The sequence below is a fragment of the Aulonocara sp. 'chitande type north' Nkhata Bay genome, linkage group LG12 (assembly GCF_057382095.1).
Source record: "Aulonocara sp. 'chitande type north' Nkhata Bay isolate Kocher_YH1m ecotype deep benthic linkage group LG12, A_spYH_male_GT1.1, whole genome shotgun sequence".
NCBI lineage: Eukaryota > Metazoa > Chordata > Actinopteri > Cichliformes > Cichlidae > Aulonocara > Aulonocara sp. 'chitande type north' Nkhata Bay.
The window spans coordinates 35,979,216-35,996,160 of NC_141355.1; the positions used below are offsets into that span (position 1 = coordinate 35,979,216).

Genomic DNA, 16,945 nt, shown 5'->3' on the forward strand with positions numbered 1-16,945 from the left:
ATCTGTTAGACACAGCGCATACGTTCTTCTCAAGAGTTAAACACCTTCTGGTGCCAGATTTGCTGTTTGTTCTGTTAGAACCGTACACTAAGTAGTCGTGACTGATGCAGGCTGAACATCAGTCGGTGGTGAAGTTCTGTAATTGTGAAGCCTTGAGCACAGCATTTTTGCAGTCGCCATCTTGGTGTTTTGAAACCAGATGTGATGAGCGAGGGGCGAGAAACAGGGCACTGCACATGCTCATTGGCTAATAATTTGTGATTTGTGAAATGGCAAAAAAAGTGACCACAGTCGTCAGGGAAGAGTTTACAGAGCTCATGGATCACATGAGCTGGAGTCATGTCTCAATGAAAGGTGATGCCCCCCGCTGGCTGGTAAAAAAGTTGTCATGCCCTTCCCTATTGGCTTCACTTTTCAGGTCTGTAGGCTATGTGCATCTTTTCTACTGTCTATGAGCCAAATTATAGAAGCTTGCAGAGCAGTAGTAGTAGCATCTAGCTAGAAAAGAGGAGGAGAAGATTGAAGGCTGAAAGGCATAACAAAGATTTTAAAGATTTTTAACCCACAGCAGCTCAGAAACAGGTAAGGAAAAGAATTCAGGTAGCATAGCATAGCTACTGAAAAGGCCACTGCTTATTGGACATCCAGGACTCTTTAATGTTATCGTTTAAGTTCAGTTAGACTGCACACATGTTGTGTTTGGCCCTTCTTTGCCGTACGTGTGAGGTGTTTCTGTAGCTTACAGCAATGCTCAGTTAAAATTTATTTACACAACAAAAGTTAGAAACAGTATCAGAGCAAGATCAGCAACAGCCAGTGTGCATGCACTTGGCAACAGCGGGGCAGAAGAACCCCCTTTAAACAGGAAGTTTGGTGCCTTGCTGCAGGATTTTTCCCTTCTCTGGAAAGAAATCCTGTTCAAACTATAGTCCAGATGTTGAAGCCTTGTACCTGATGTCCTCACTTTAACTCTGGCACGTCTTACTTGTGTCGTTTACTTTTCTCTAAAAGCCGAATAGCAAATCACACCACAGTAACCTTAAAGAAAAGCCAGCTGATTTTCCTGGTAGTTGGCTCTCCTGGGGGTTTTCTCTAATTAATAATCACAATCAGCAGTGAAATCATCCTGCGGCCAGGCGAACAGGAGATCTGCGAGTCTGAGGTCATATGAGGAAGCCTTTTGGGTTTTTTTCTTGACAGGAAAGATAAGAGATTCAAGCAGATGCCCAGATGGTTTGTATCACCTTCAACTGCCGGGTGTTTCTGATCATCAGAAGATAAATTGGATTAGCGAAGTAAGAAGGAAGATAACAAAGTATTTCTTGATGAAAAATTGTTATACTCCCACCATCCCCACCCCCACCCCCCATCTAGTACAATAAATGTTCTCCTACTGTAAGCAATCCTTTTCCCCGTTGTTTCAGTAAGAGCACACCCTTCAAATTGAATCCTTATCTGTCTCCTCAAGTAAACACTCACTTATGACTTACTTCCTGTTATCTGGATTAGGTTTAGACTGTTTCTTTTGGATACTCAGATATCATGTTGATGAAAAAATCTTTACACTTCTTGTTTTTCTGCCATAAAAAAGACCATTGTTTGAAGCACTGGCAGCATCACCTGTCGCCTCTTTGAAACTTTTTTTTTTTTCACCCTGGGGTCCTTTTTCCTTTTCACCAGTCTGTGCTACTCTCTGAGTTTCAAGAAGATGTTTTCATATCAAATTTAATAATTTCCTTGTTTTATGTAGCCAATTTCCTTTATACTTAAGCTGCAGTTATAGATTTTCTACGGTCCTTATTCAAAACACATGTTGTGTGGACGTAATTCACTCTGCTGTACTGAAGCAAAGGGTCTATAAAAATGTGACTTTTTCAGAAGAATCTCCCCCAGATGCATTTTTTAATAAAAACAATGTCTATCCTAAAACTACAGTTAACAAATCTGGCAAATATATACAGTAAATCTTGAGCCACTCCTTATTTCTTTATATTTTGCTTCCAAGGAGACTGGCTGTCCTAAACTCTGACTATAAATCATCGAAGCATAAAAAGACACCGAATTTAAGTGATGAAATAATGTTGTGTTTTCCAATAACAGACGACTGAGCAAAGTAACAATTTCAAATAGTATCTTTTAGCACTTTGTTATAGCAACTCAACACAAAAACACATTTCCCCCCATTTCTTTAGCTGAATCTATGAAAAATGCCAGCGATAACACAGTTTAAATTAGGCATAAAATAGTATATTTTTCATGGTATTATGGAGTGTGGTTCAGATGCAGAGAAAAGTGAGTGAGTATCTACGTTTGTGCTTTTTTGGTTGGTAATTGTAACATTTTTACTGTGTTAGACTTTTATTCAGTATTTTAGAGGTGCATTTCTTGACTCCAGCTGTGTTTGTTAGCGTTTGAAAGGTTTTGTCTGCTGTGATGGTGAAATAATTATATAAATAGTATGAAATTGAACAAAAGAGTTAAATTTATAATAGGAACTCTCCTTCGATCAGTGTCTATGCTCTGTGTCTGTCAAAGACTATACAAAAGGACACTAAGGAATGTCAGTGGCCCAGCAGAAACCTGGCTTTAAAATTTAAAGTTAAACCAGTCATTAAACATTCACAAAAAGCTGAAGTATAAACATATAAACTAAAGTAATCACAGGTACATTCCTCTGGTAATTTCCTTCTTCAGTTAAAAAATATGAAGTTGGAATAACTACTCCAGAAGTAGTTGCATGTGCTTTCACTAACAGCTTTCCCAAATGTCTGTAACATATTAACTGAGGGACCTCTCTGCTCGTGTGAAGATGTGCTGTGGATGAAAGTGTTTTTCTTCTTCAAACGAGTGGAAACCATCTCCCTGGAGGTTCTCTGTCACATCAGTGACCCGGCGGGGGGTTGTGGTGGATTTGTTGTCAGACTGGAGACGCTCTTCAGACGCACCGTGCCCAGACTTGTCTCTCTGTGCTCTCTAAATACCACTCGCAGATCTCCTGCACTGCTTCTTGCAGATCTTGTCAACACTGTAACCAGAAGCTAGATGTGTCCGTGCATGTAACGGATGACCCCCTTCGCCGCCACCATCGCACACCCCCTCCACATGCTCTCAGCGTGAGTGAGCACCTTCGGGCTTTTTGGAGATTTCGTGTTTCATCGCTAACTTGCATTCTCAGCAGAAAGTGACAGATTAATTGTCCTGAAGGTAGTTTTTCATTTCTTTCTCAAACATCATCACACACTCTCCTGGCAGGATTTCCATTGTCTGTGTGTGCACACCTGCAACATCCAAGTCTCATCAGCAAAGTTGTGGAGGTGGCATCAAACAAAGCGGTCTTTCATATAACTGAGCTCAACCTAAAATGTTGGTAAGACAGAACACGTTTATCCTAAAATATACCCCCAAAAAACTCATTGTTTTCCAAAGATTCTTCTTTTAGGTTAAATATATGCTGTTTGGAGCTGCACTCTGAGTCTGAAATTAACTTTTTATCTGCTGAAGATTAAAAATCCATCAGCTTGTTTTCTAACTGGGAAAAATAATACGTCAGATTCTGTTTCACTGCATTTCATCAACGACATCGGCTAAGATATCATCTCGAGTACAAACTAAAACACATTTAGGTGAAGATAATACCTGTGCTTGGGTTTAACCTTGAACGTCAGTGAACCTGTTAGGAATCAGGCACATTTATGACTGCGGGGTCACGCGGGTCAAACAGTCCATTTGACACACAGCTGGGGAGGCTTAGTCTTCAACAGGATTTCTTTGAAATGACCAAGCAGTGCCCCCCACACCCCAACCCCGTGTACCCAGCGCCAGATATAGTTTTACGACCCTGAAAGCCGACACTCGCTCACCTCAGCACTGATGTGATTGGGATCAGGTGGGGGGCAGCTTCAGTCTAAACTGTCTCGTTTAGAGCCCGGGGTTGGCTGGTGTCCAGGTGATTCACAGTTCAAATCCCCGTCATCAACACAAACCACAGAGGCTTCGTGTTGTCCTGTCAGCAAAACAGCTATCGTTATTATGTTCAAACACCTGAGATGATAACGACCAGGGGTGGAAAAACAACCAGGCAAAGATTGTAACTTATATCACAAAATACCTTTAAAGTTTTTTGGGGGTTTTTTAAGTTAGCCTATGTGAGGCTTGGGGATGGTTTGCACAGAAGACATTGCCCCAGAGCTGCCTAAAAGTTAGAACAGGCCATGACCTCTTATGATGATGAAAAGGTGTTTTAAATTGAGTTTTTATCTGTCTGCGTTGCTGCATTGTGCTTGTAATTATCACTTGCACAGATAAACAATCTCAAGAACAAAAACACGAGCAAGAGGTCAACCTCAGTGACTCCAATTTACCGAGGTGAGGCCTAAAAGACGGATAGCAGCTGCAGTCATTTGTGTGGATGTGTGTCAGTTAAAGCAGCCACAGCGCTAACTTTAAGCCTCACCAGTCTCCAAATGGATGAGTCATTACAACAAAAACATCCATACAGTTAATAAGGCGAAGGGAACTGTACATGACGACAAAAACCTTTTTTTATGCCGGGCTGCAAACATATGTTTCTTCTGCAAAGTTGGACATGTTAACATGGGAATCTGTGGCGATTGACTCACTTGTGGAGACAGCCTCAAGTGGCCGTTAGAGGAACTGCACTTTTTGGCACTTACCAGCTGTACTGTTTTACTGTTTCTGCTTGAGGCGAACTGGCAGAGAGGAAGTGAAACATCAAAAGTGCAACAGAATGACCAAAAAAATGAAAACAAAACCTCAAAGCCATGATAAAAAAAAATATGTGATACATTTTGCATAATCTGTAATTGAACTAAATGAACATGAACTCACAGGCTTTGCCAAGTAAGATATGTTCTGTGCTTGTAATGTTTTCCTCCAGTTTAAGATCAGCAGCCATTAGATAGATAAGTTTCAGAACACATCGTATCGTGATAAGGGTCTTGTTGTTTATCTGAAGTTTTTGTTGTCAGTATGAACTGCAGGAAGGCAGATAATAGCGCAGAGACAGAAAGCTCGCATCAGACTGGTGCTCAAGGAAGAGCAGAAAGAAGCCGAACAAGGTGTAAGCTTTCCAAGGGTGCCTTCGAAATCTCATGGGGGGGGGACTCTGTTTAAAAGGCCTTTTTGTTCAGTCGTAACAACACTAACAAGCCATTTAAAGAAAAGCTGCAGGACATGAGTAGAAACATTCCCCTGAACACGAATAAGGGCTTTCTGCAACAAAACAAGCAGCTGAAATCTCCTTTAAACAAAGTGAAACGCGGGAGGTGGAGGGCCGTGTATGCGTAGTGTTTGTTCTGCAATCCAGATCCATCAGTCACTGCGTTTCTGCAGTCTGGAGCACATTCCACAAATCCTGCTGGGTTTTGTTCCCCATAACCTACCTAACAGCGACACAGTAGAGTCCTGCAGAGCAGAGCGAGTCAGGCTCATTTAAGCACAGCACATGCACCGCTGTGACCGTACTCAGATAAGCATTCTTCGTTTAATTATTTTGCTTTTACAGGTTGTGTGGCTTTAATGGGAATTCATGTTGGGCTTTTGATATAGTAAAGGTTAGACCTGGCTTTCTGTCAGCACTGCAAAACCTCTGTAACATCAAAGTAATGATGCACGACGGGTTGAAATACATTTTGGCCTTTTAATTTTGCAATCAGGTGACATAAAGTTTTGCAGAACCCGTTCACTGGATAGCTTTGTTTCATTATCCTGCACCTTAAGTGTAAATAAGTAGCGTCTTCTTTCTGTGGCTATAACTGCAAAATCCTCAGTCATAATGAAGCATTTAATTTAAGCAGGTTTAATGCTTCATGTTTGATTTATTTCCTCTGTCAGTGGTGAAAACTCTTAAGGAGAACTTTTTTATGCTTTTCCTTTCTGTCTTTTCTGTCATATAAAATGGTTTATTGTCATATTAATGAACATGGCCCAATTGTCAGAACGTGTATTATTATTATATTTATCTTGGTTCACCCCTCAGTTCATCCCCAGTCTCAAAATGGCGTTTGTTAGCTCCTCTCGCCCTTCCTTTAAGCCACAAATTCCCAAAAAACATAGCCATGTATGGTGACAGTAACCACCAACACACCCAGCTGAAGTCTATCTGTGTTTGAGGTCAAGGTTACCTCAGTGCAGTGCTCTGCTGGGTTGCACATTCTCACGGCCGTGAAAGAGGACAATCAGCATTAGAGGAGGCAGGAACCAGAAACCCTCAGAAGGACACCAATGAGAAGAAGAATTAAAACAGCAAAGCTGGAAAGACCGCAAAGGAACCAGAGCAGATCAAAAAACCAAGGTCCAAACAGCAGGTTAAGAGTGAAGATGTGCAACCAAGTGCAGTGAGTCTAGGAGCAAAGCATAGCAGTTCCACTTTCTGAGACAGGAGTACGGGTAGCCTCACACAGATTGCTGTCTCTTCATTGAGTTTCTCTTCCTGAAGACATATTCAAACTCCACTGCTTTAACTGCAGTTTGGCCCTTGCTCTCTTTTGCAGACTCAGTGAGCTTAGCATAGCAACACTTAAGCCTGGTCTCCACCTGCCGCAGGTTCTGGGTCTTCTGATTGGCTGCCTAAAGCATAAAGTTTAATAAACAGCAGGTAGGTGGAGCCATTGTGGCAGAGATGACTATATTAGCAATATCCCTTTCCTGTGACATAATTCAGATCAAAGAGTAGAAAAACTGCATGAAACTGAAGATTTAGGGCAATCTGAGTCTTGTGTTAAATTGACCTTATCATTTTGAATTTGGGCCATGTTTAGTCTGAGCACCAACAAACGTAACACATATTTTAAACTGGTTTTAAACTAACAATGAGTCTTAAAAACCTACAGATCTCCCACCTTTTATATTAATTGTGCAGCAAAAGTCTCATCTTGAAACATCCCACAAGCATGTAAACTGATAACCAAATGCTAATTCCTAAATGCCAAGGAGAACTAGTGCTCAAAGGGAAGATGCATCCATCCATGCATGCTTCATTATTTCATAAAAGGACAATATCCGCAAATGTCGGAGCTGCACTGGCCTGTGGGAAGATTCACGGGCACTGATAATGGAGGTAATTTGTTTCATCTGCACGTATATCGATAGTGTCTTTTCCCACAGGTTTTTCTGAGTGGCACCGGAAAAGGAAATGCACATCATTTTGTGATAGGATGAGTACACCCAACTGTTCCCTGCAACTGCAGAGCTGCAGATGCAGTTTTGCTTTAGGCTGAGGACAGAGTGAGATGAGGAGGTGCAGATGGGATAGATCCACTCTGTAATTTGCTTCTGTGGAAATAAGCAGAGGCATTTCCTCTTGATCTAACAGGGGGGAGGGTGGTATTAATGATAATGGGACATTCTGAGACCAACTGGCTCTTAAACTGAGGAAAAATACATGACTCAGTGACCTGATTATGACGTTATGCTGTCATTAACCTCGGGGTTCAAAATGATGATGATTCAAATCCAGAGAACATTGACCTCTGCCTCAGGGCTTTCTGTAGTTTGTTTTTGCTTCTCTCCCTTCTTATTACTTATTTTCTTTGTCTTGTTTCTTCCTTTCTTCTTTGTTCTTTTTAACTTTATGTCCCAAGTCATCATAGTCAACTTATAGTTGGATTATCACTCAGTTAGCCTCACACATTCACATTCCCTGCACCACGAATCATAACCACTTTTGGTGAATTTGTAGCAACTTCACAACTGATAAGATGCACATATTATAGCAACAACTGTGTGTGTAGAGCCAAGCATTCACCCTCTAACAGCAAACTTTAGGTCATTCAGACTGAAACATTAGCGATTGCCTGCAGAGGCAATGAAAAATGTTGTAAGGCTTCTGATAAAGCCAGTAGATATCAGAATAAAGCAACACTTCCTCTTCTATGCGTCCATCAGAGTTTAATTTAAGACTATATATGCAGAGCATTTCTAAAAATCTGGTTTTGAGATTGCATATCAGCACATGCCTCTGTTGCTCTCCACAGGGAGAGTTTGCCTGCATGCACTTGAGAACTGCGCAAATGGGATTTGCAAATACTTCTTTGACTAAATACTGAGTAGAAATGGAAACCTAAAAGGGGGGCAGCTGTGGGTCAGGAGGTAGAGTAGGTTTTCCACTGATGAAAGAGTCAGGTTTGAAAAGTCACCAGTTCTTTCACGTGCTAAAAATGATTGGTTCAAGCATGGGCAGCACAGTGTGGGACCACCACATAGCTACAGCACACTTAATCTAAGCTGTCATGTTTCTGCATTTCCATCTAACGCCATGACATCATATCTGGCTTCACTAATCTCACAAACAGCTGCAAACAAAACAGCAATTGTAAAAATACGGGCTTATCTAGTGGGTCATCAGAAAGGCACCATCTTAACAACTGGCCTCCCGCTGCCGTCATCTCAGTGAGGCCTTGTTCTGCTGAAGGTCTCTTCCTGTTAAAACAAAGCAGATCTTTTTCACTTCCGCACTGGCCTTTCCGTTAAAGTAAAACCTGCCCTGTGGCTGATTTTGTCGTGAAACTGAATTGAAGTTTATTACAACCACAACATTTTTAGAAGTGCAATGACATTATACTTTAATTGCCAAGATTTTTTTTCTTTTTTTGTCTTTGATAACATCTGGAGGAAGTTTCTGGTGTTTCTGGGCAGTCAGTCTTCTGTTATCGAGCAGCACATACTAAACAAACATCCGATAATTCTTTCTTCAGATATATGAAACAGTAGTTTGGAAACAATCAAATATTGTTATTTGTGTAATTGTGCCTCTTATTAATGCATCAATTCTAAATAATTGCCAAATTGGATGCAATTACATGACAGACTTCAGTCTCCCTGTTAATTAATATGCATTGCTCCATTTAACTAAAATAAACATAAGCTTAAAGGTCAATTTTGTGTGTTGGGCTGTGATATCAATTGCAGGAGAAACTGGGGCTCATGCAAACTCTATATTGCCGTGAGGCCTATGTAATCAGATTAGGTAAGTAATTGTGTCAGATTGCTTTTAGTTCAGTGGGTTAAGTTACTACTTACAAAAAGCTGCCAAGTAATTTGTATTCACTGACATGTTCAAAGTAATCTGATCCAACCCTGCCTACAGCAAACTACTAAGTACTGACCCACAAGGTCACGTACAGACATGCCGAGTTGTCCCTGCCTATGAAAGCATGACGTTGTCTAAATGAACCACGTTGTTGTTTCAGGTCTCTGAAAACTTTCAGGAGCTGAAGAAGAGAGCAAAAGCACCTCAAACTCAGGAACTGGTTAAAGAGCCATACTCATTGACAAACAGCACATTGAACCATCCCCGCTGTGGCGTACCGGACTACCCCACCAAGGAAGAGTGGCGGCACCGGGGGCGATACCGCCAGAGACGCTACACCCTGTATGGACAACGCTGGGACAAGACGGACCTCACCTATAGGTACACACTGGGGCCCTTAGCTGTGTTGTAACTATATGCTGTGTTTGATCATAAATAAAGCTTACAATAATAAAACGTGAACTTCTACAGTCCCGAGAGAACTCCGTGCTGATGTAAGCCACGGGATTCATCCGAAATGTGCAGCTGAAAAAGCGTCCTGCAGTGTTACCATTTGGTGCACGAACATACGATTGTTTTTCTGCTTCAGCAGGCGGCTTTTTCAGACGAGAAAAAAAACTGTTTTCTCAAACCCGAACAGCAGATGGACGCAGTTAGAGATTAGATGGTGAATATGGTGGAGTATTTAGGAACAATGAGCCAAATATAGAGACTGAGAAAGTAAAGGAATTGTAGCGTCTTAGTAAAGTGTTTGGACAATGATCACAACACTTCAGTGCAGCCTGGTATTGATCCTCCAAATCTCGAAACATCATTCTTCCAAAAGATATTCATTCAAGTGGTGAAGGAGTAGAAAGCTATGACTGTATGGATGTGGGTGATGTCCACTCTCATCAGCATAAAAATACTTCATCACTGGATAAATGTGATCACTAAGAAATGCTTTGCAGTGACGTTTCCCTCCATCAGCTTTTAAGTGATGACACATTAACCTGTTTTCAAGTTAAAGTACTGTGTGTCATTATACCATTATACAGTTCATGTCTTGTGTACCTTTAGCTCATTTTTTAAAAACCTCAGGACCCCAACTTTTTGGTTGCAAAGCATTCAAAAACAGGAACTTCACTAATCTTTCAAATGAAACCTACTCCCTCTTACTTGTACACCCAAAGGACTAATTACATGCAAACAAAATGCAATGAATTCATCAACACCTCCCATGTAAATTGGGAAACAGGGGGCACCTGGATTTGAACCAGAGACCTCTTGATCTGCACTCAAATGCTCTACCACTGAGCTATACCCCCTCAGCCAGTCACTTTATGCAGAAGCTAGACATAGGTTTCAGTCTTGGAAAGTGAAGGTGATGTTGCTGTGCCTTACAGCTGCATTCTTTGAAATGAGCAGCTCCAGAGTTATATAGAAGTTTTTGAGAAAATAACCTAGTTCTCATTTCAAGTGTCATCACTTTAAGTTAATTAATGTCATGTCTCGTCTACTTAAATTCGTGTTGACTCACTTCCTCGTTCCCATCTCCACTGGGAGACGAGGAGTTGAGCATGTGCAATTTGGGAAACGATAATGGGAGAGTCTCCCAGTTAAAGAAATATACACAGTAAGGCACAAGCATATGGTTTAGGGGAGAGGTTGGGAACTCAAGGCCCAGTGAGCCTTGGGGTGCTCCAAGGAACAGTCCTTATTTAAACATATAGTTCTTATTTAAACAGGGGGCATCCGGATTTGAACCAGAGACCTCTTGATCTGCTGTCAAATGCTCTACCACTGAGCTATACCCCCACAGAATGGGCTTGACTGTTTGCAGAAGATGGACATAGGGTCCAGTCTTTAAAAGTGAAGGTGATGTGGCTGTGCTTTAAAGCTGCATTCTTTGTAATGACCAGTTGTATAGAGGTTTTTCAGAAAATGAACCTAGTTCTCATATCAAGTGACATCACTTTAAAGTCATGTCTCTTCTACTTAAATGTGTGTTGACTCACTTCCTCATGTCTCTTCCATGTTCCCATCTCCACTGGGAGATGAGGAGTTGAGCATGTGCAATTTGGGAAATGATAATGGGAGAGACTCCCACTTAAAGTTAAAAAAAATATACACAAAAAAGCACAAGAGTATGGTTTAAGGGAGGAGTTGGGAACACTGGCGCTTGAGGCCTGGAGTTCCCCACCCCTGGTATAGGGCATGGCCCCTTTTTCAATCAACCATTGTCCATTGATTTTTTAGTCAGATAGGTAGCATTTAAATAGGAATTTACTAAAGTAAAATAATCCTCATGTATCTTATACTTTGTGCCAGCCCTTGTTTTATCCACTGTCTGCAACATTGTCTTAGGCTTCTCCTTTAAGAGAACTTTCTTCTGATTGGCTGACCCCAACCAAACAAAAGGTTACGCCCAATTCGCACCACCCATTATGGCCATATTTGGTGGTTGCCATATAGTGCAGCTTGGAAAGTTGTTTTTTTTTTTCAACTTAAGCAAATAAATGAAATGAAAAACAGCTCTTACACAAACAGGGGGCACCTGGATTTGAACCAGAGACCTCTTGATCTGCAGTCAAATGCTCTCCCACTGAGCTATACCCCCACATTCTGTTAGCGCTATTGACTGTATACAGAAGATGGACATATGGTCTTTAAAAGTGAAGGTGATGTGAATGTGCTTTAAAGCTGCATTCTTTGTGAGGTCCGGCTCCAGAGTTACATAGAGGATTTTGAGAAAATAACCAAGTTCTCATATCAAGTGACATCACTTTAAGTTAATTAATGGACATCGATTTAAAATCATGTCTCTTCTACTTAAATGTGTGTTGACTCACTTCCTCATGTCTCTTCCTTGTTCCCATCTCCACTGGGAGACGAGGAGTTGAGCATGTGCAATTTGGGTATTGATAATGGGAGAGGCTCCCAGTTAAAGTTTAAAAAATGATACACAAAAAAGGCACAAGCATATGGTTTAGGGAAGGAGTTGGGAACTCCAGGCCCCAAGGGCCGGTGTCCTGCAGGTTTTAGATCTCACCCTGGGTCAGTACACCGGAATCAAATGATTAGTTCTTTACCAGACCTCTGGAGAACTTCCAGACATGTTGAGGAGGTCATTTAGCCATTTAAATCAGCTGTTTTGGATCAAGGACACATCTAAAGCCTGCAGGTCTGGAGTTCCCCAACCCTGGTTTAGAGGATTGCTATCTTTCGATTAACCAGTATCCATTGGTTTTTCAGTCAGATAGGCTGCATTTTATCCACTGTCTGTGACATTATCTTAGGCTCCTCATTTAAGGGAACTTTCTTCTGATTGGCTGACCCCTGCGAAATTCGCACCACCCAATATGGCCATATTGGGCATAACTGCCGAATGGTCCAGCTTTGAAAGGTTGTTTTCAACTTAAGCAATTAAATAACTAAATCAGTCTTTATTCAAAGAGGGGGCACCCGGATTTGAACCGGAGACCTCTTGATCTGCAGTCAAATGCTCTACCACTGAGCTATACCCCCATGTCCTTATTTGCTGCCTGTCATAGACTGTATATAAAAGATGGACACTGCGTGCAGTGCAGCATTTTGATTGTGGTCTTGATTGTTTTCCTTTAATTTGTCATCTAAGCATTAGCAGAGAGTAACAGCAGAGCTAAAAGAGAGAAAATACACATTCAACATATGAACATCACTCTGTGTTCACATCTTGTTCCTGCTCTTGAGACAGACTGGATTAAGGACATAAGGAAAATAATCAAAAATTACACAACCTACAGAGCACTTTCAGTCGTCAACTTGACCTTCAGAAAAAGGGGTGGTGCTTTTCTTTAATCTAAAGCCGTGGCACCATCGAGCGTCTGGCGGTCTGGCTGCTGCCTCTCTGTCTGGCTCACCCGGTGTCCCTTTCATTGTACTCATTCTTCAACCTAACACTATACGAAGACAGGCAGAGCGAAAGCAAGAGGTAGGAGGGTGATTTTAATAGCAGCACTGGCCACAATCTAATTAGATTCTGCTTCACAGGACCAGCTCATGGTGACACCTGACGGAGTGATGTGGTTTACCAGGATCAAGGCAACACCCAACTACGTCAAACTCTCACTGTTATGACCATAATAAGGCCCTCGTTCCTCCCCAGCCGTTGTAAATGAGTCTGATATGAGAGTGGAGCCATGCTAATGAGGCCCTGTGTTTATTTTTTATTCAGAACCAGCCAGCATTTTGAGCTTGTGAGGCAAGCTCTGGCATGACACCGAAGTCAAGCTGGCTCAGCTGAGAGCGCTGTTGTTGTAACCGCTTGAATGGTTTTTAGATCAACTGAAAAGGAGGTCTCAGGTGGCTGCAAAAGGTTAAAGGATGGCAGGGCTGCGTTAAGGGAGATAGATTCCACGAGTTTGCTTTTTTTATATATGTTAGACTTCATTCTTTAACTTTCTTATGTTAAAAACATTTTGTCTACTGCAAGGAAGCAAAATAAGTTGTAAAAGGTTCGCTTAAACTGGTCTGCAGTGACAAACGTTGCACACACATGGAGTAATGACTTGTCAGTCATACAGTAAACCAAACCCTGCTGCTTTTTGACTGTAAAGGAGACAGAAAAACATCATAAAACCCACAGGGAAAGTGTTTCCTGTGGTCACTGCTTCACTTCAGGACTTCTAAGGAAACAAGAAGTCGTCCCTTTAGGAAGAATGCTGGTTTAAGTCACTTCAGGTATATCTTTGGCTTTTAACCCAGAAGCTGCATCCATGTTTATACAGTTTATGGTATTAAACAGCAATTTATCCAGCTGTTACAGAGCAACACCATTCATTTGGAAACAGATCGACGCAGTCTAAAGTTCTCTCTTTTTGCACTGCTCTCCACCAAGTCTGAGAGCATGGGCTGTGATAGTTTCACCTGCTTCTTTTAAAGTGCTCCAGTCACAGTCACACACTGGTGATGGCAGCTACATTGTAGCCACAGTCACACTGGGGCGCACTGACAGTCCAAAAGACTGAAATATGTATTTTAAAGGGAATAATTTATTATTTAGTAAGTACCTAAGTACCTAGGTCGTATTTAGATTTATTTATATATATCTTCTAATGTATAAAATATTTGAGCCATACAGGTAGATGTCTCTTAACAGATCAATACCTGTACACTTTGTATCTGTAAAAATACACTCTAAATTCAGAATCAGACACTTTTCATTTTTCAGTAAACACTCTGTTGGTATTTCTTTTCCCACACATCGAGGTTTAAGAATTTTTTTTACGCTATTTGGAGGGCAAACTAAAAAGGCAGTTATTGGGATGAATGTCTGGAGTTTTTACTGCTTGTGTGTCTCCAAATTAAGACCATATTTTCCATAAAACCCCCAAAGAACAGGAGCTGATAACGACCACTGTAAATAATGGAAACGTGTCCTGTCTTCTCGATTAGTTCCTTGAAGCAATGCACTAAATTCTTAGTGATGGGCTTTGTCAGCCGTTAATGTGCTCGGTTTTAAGTTGCTGTAGTTGCTTTGATTTGTTTGGTACAAATGGTTGCAATGGTTAGTTTCAGATGTTGCTTTTCTGCTGGTTTTAGTTGCCGCCATTGCCGTGTTCAGTTGAAGGCGTTACTGTGGTTGCAGCATTTGGCTTAGCTGCTGTAGTTGCCATATTTCACAGTCGCTTGAATTTTAGTGGTTAGTTTAATTTTTTTTGTAGTTTAAATGTAATATTGGTGTAGCTTCAGTATTAGTTGCTGTAGTTTTACAACAATTAACAGCAACTGTAGTTTTGTAGTCTTTGGGTAAGAAAAAGTTGCCCAAAAACAAGTGCACAGATGTCATGCTCAGAGCGAGAGAGGTCTGTTGCAAAAGCTCTGTCTCCTTTGCCTCTCCGTCTGTTGTGCTGCACATCCAGCAGGCCCTGATGACATGACCTCAGGGACTTGCTGGGGACGTATGGGTGAAAAATTTCTCTGATCCACACTGGCGCTTGTCCATGCAGAACTCTAAAAGTCAAAATCTTAAAGTGGACTCTAAAGGCAATGGGGAGCTTACTTTATCCAGAAGTCTCACAGCGGCAATCTGAACAACCTGCACGTGTTCCAGGGAGGTTTTGTTAAGACGTGAACAATGAATTGCAAAAACCCAGACGTGATGAAATAAAGGCATGAATAAATGAATCTCCACTTCAGAATGTGACACAGTGGAATTCAGCTTGGCAATATTTCTCAACTGATGAAAGCCAGAGTGAGCCAGAGACTTAATGTGAGCATCCAAAAGGAAGGCTGAGTCAAAAGTTACACTAAGATCTCTCATCGCTAGAAAAAGAATTTTGTTGTTGTGGAAATCATCTCAGCCACCATTATTAAAGTCTGGCTACAGGATATCTTAGGACTCTTACAATTGGAGAAGATAAAATTCTCCATCAGAGGCTCATCGGATAGATTTTTTACTTAAATACTTAGAAAAGTTACCAGCACGAGAAATCTCTCTGTAGTCCACCATATGACAGTGTACAAATTTTTCTGCTATTCCCAGCAGTGGCTGTTCTACCTTATAAGAATACTCTATTTAAAGATATTCCAGCATTATTAGTTTGTTTCGACCGAGGAGCAAGTAATCATTAATATTAATATTAATATTGTTACTATTGGTTAAGATTTATATCAATATTGATTAATGTTAAGACCTTGTTTTTTGAGGCTAGCAGATGTTAATGTTAATATTAAACTATAAGGATACGTAGTACTATCTTATTGTTGATTTCTTTTCTTGTTTTTTGTTTTGTTTTTTTTACTTTGTTTTGTTTTCTATGGGTCAATTCATTTTCTCTATAACATATTCATTTTTACATTATTGGGAGGGAGTGGGGGGTATTCAGGTACTCATCCCATTTATGGTTTTTTTTGTATGTTATAAAAAAGGAAAAGATTATTACTTCTATATGTACCTATGTGTTTTATGACAGTTTGGTATTGAAAAATAAAAGAAAGAATAATAAAAGTTACACCAAGGTTCCTGATATAAGATTTTTCAAATGTGGTAGGAGGCCTAGAGTTCCTCATCATTAAGTTGGATAAAATTATCTGCCATCCAACTTTTAATAGATTCAGCATCATCTGCACAGCACTGATAGGAAATAAAAGTGCTTGAAATGTACTAAAGAGGGAGTGGAAACAACAGAAACAACAAAAGGCCCCAAACCAGAACCTTGTGGCACACCGTAGACAAGAGAAGTGGAAGAAGACAGCTTAGCTTAAACAGTGGAAGAGTTAGCCTGGTTTCATCCACTCATATGTCACATTAATGAACATTTTAGATTTTAATGTCTTTATACAATAGGAAGTTTAAAACCATAGTTTGTGGCTTGAGAGGACTCTTTACAGTGAAGCTATTCATTATGAACAGTCAGGTTGCGCGGTCTGGTACCACTGTGCCAAAAAATGTTATATAGCCAGGAGCGCTACATACAAGCTAAGCACGTCCTGACAGCTCTGAGCAATCTTCTCTGTGTATTCACAGAGTTCTAAAAAACTTTACTCATGTAATTCAAAAAACCTCATGTAAGTCTAGATCATACTTTACAGAATTCAAGTACCATTCCTGTTAAAGTTCTCCACTTAGCACCGTACAAAGTGTAGCAACACATGGACACACATTTGTGTCTTCTTTTAGAGTACTTTCAGTTAATGGGGTGTAATCTCCTTTTTAAACCCATGGTAACAACCAAATTCAGGTGTTTAACACTTCTGCACTGTGATGATTGGACAGTCAGGCCAGCTTGCTGCTTGTTTTCAGCAGTTATGCCTCTCTGCAGATGTTGCTGTAGTCCAGTGGGTACTTAAGCTGGAGATGTTTAAGTGTGTGGTTGCAGATGTTTCTGTTTTCGCAGTGGTTGCTTTACCTGTTGCTTTTGCCATTTATAGTTG

General features: G+C 40.8%; 1 protein-coding gene and 4 non-coding genes across 5 annotated transcripts in view; 1 reads left to right on the forward strand and 4 right to left on the reverse strand.

The window, feature by feature from the left end:
- Positions 1 to 16,945, forward strand: part of LOC147317990 (stromelysin-3-like) — a 34,858-nt gene that overhangs the window by 5,389 nt on the left and 12,524 nt on the right. Inside the window, exon 2 of the mRNA XM_086315416.1 lies at positions 9,210 to 9,430. Coding sequence (XP_086171542.1) covers positions 9,210 to 9,430 — 221 coding nt within the window. The remainder of the gene's footprint in view (positions 1 to 9,209; positions 9,431 to 16,945) is intronic.
- trnac-gca (transfer RNA cysteine (anticodon GCA)) lies at positions 10,285 to 10,356 on the reverse strand. Its single transcript has one exon. It is a non-coding gene; the product is annotated as a tRNA-Cys (tRNA).
- Positions 10,775 to 10,846, reverse strand: trnac-gca (transfer RNA cysteine (anticodon GCA)). Its single transcript has one exon. It is a non-coding gene; the product is annotated as a tRNA-Cys (tRNA).
- Positions 11,577 to 11,648, reverse strand: trnac-gca (transfer RNA cysteine (anticodon GCA)). The gene has a single exon. It is a non-coding gene; the product is annotated as a tRNA-Cys (tRNA).
- Positions 12,485 to 12,556, reverse strand: trnac-gca (transfer RNA cysteine (anticodon GCA)). Its single transcript has one exon. It is a non-coding gene; the product is annotated as a tRNA-Cys (tRNA).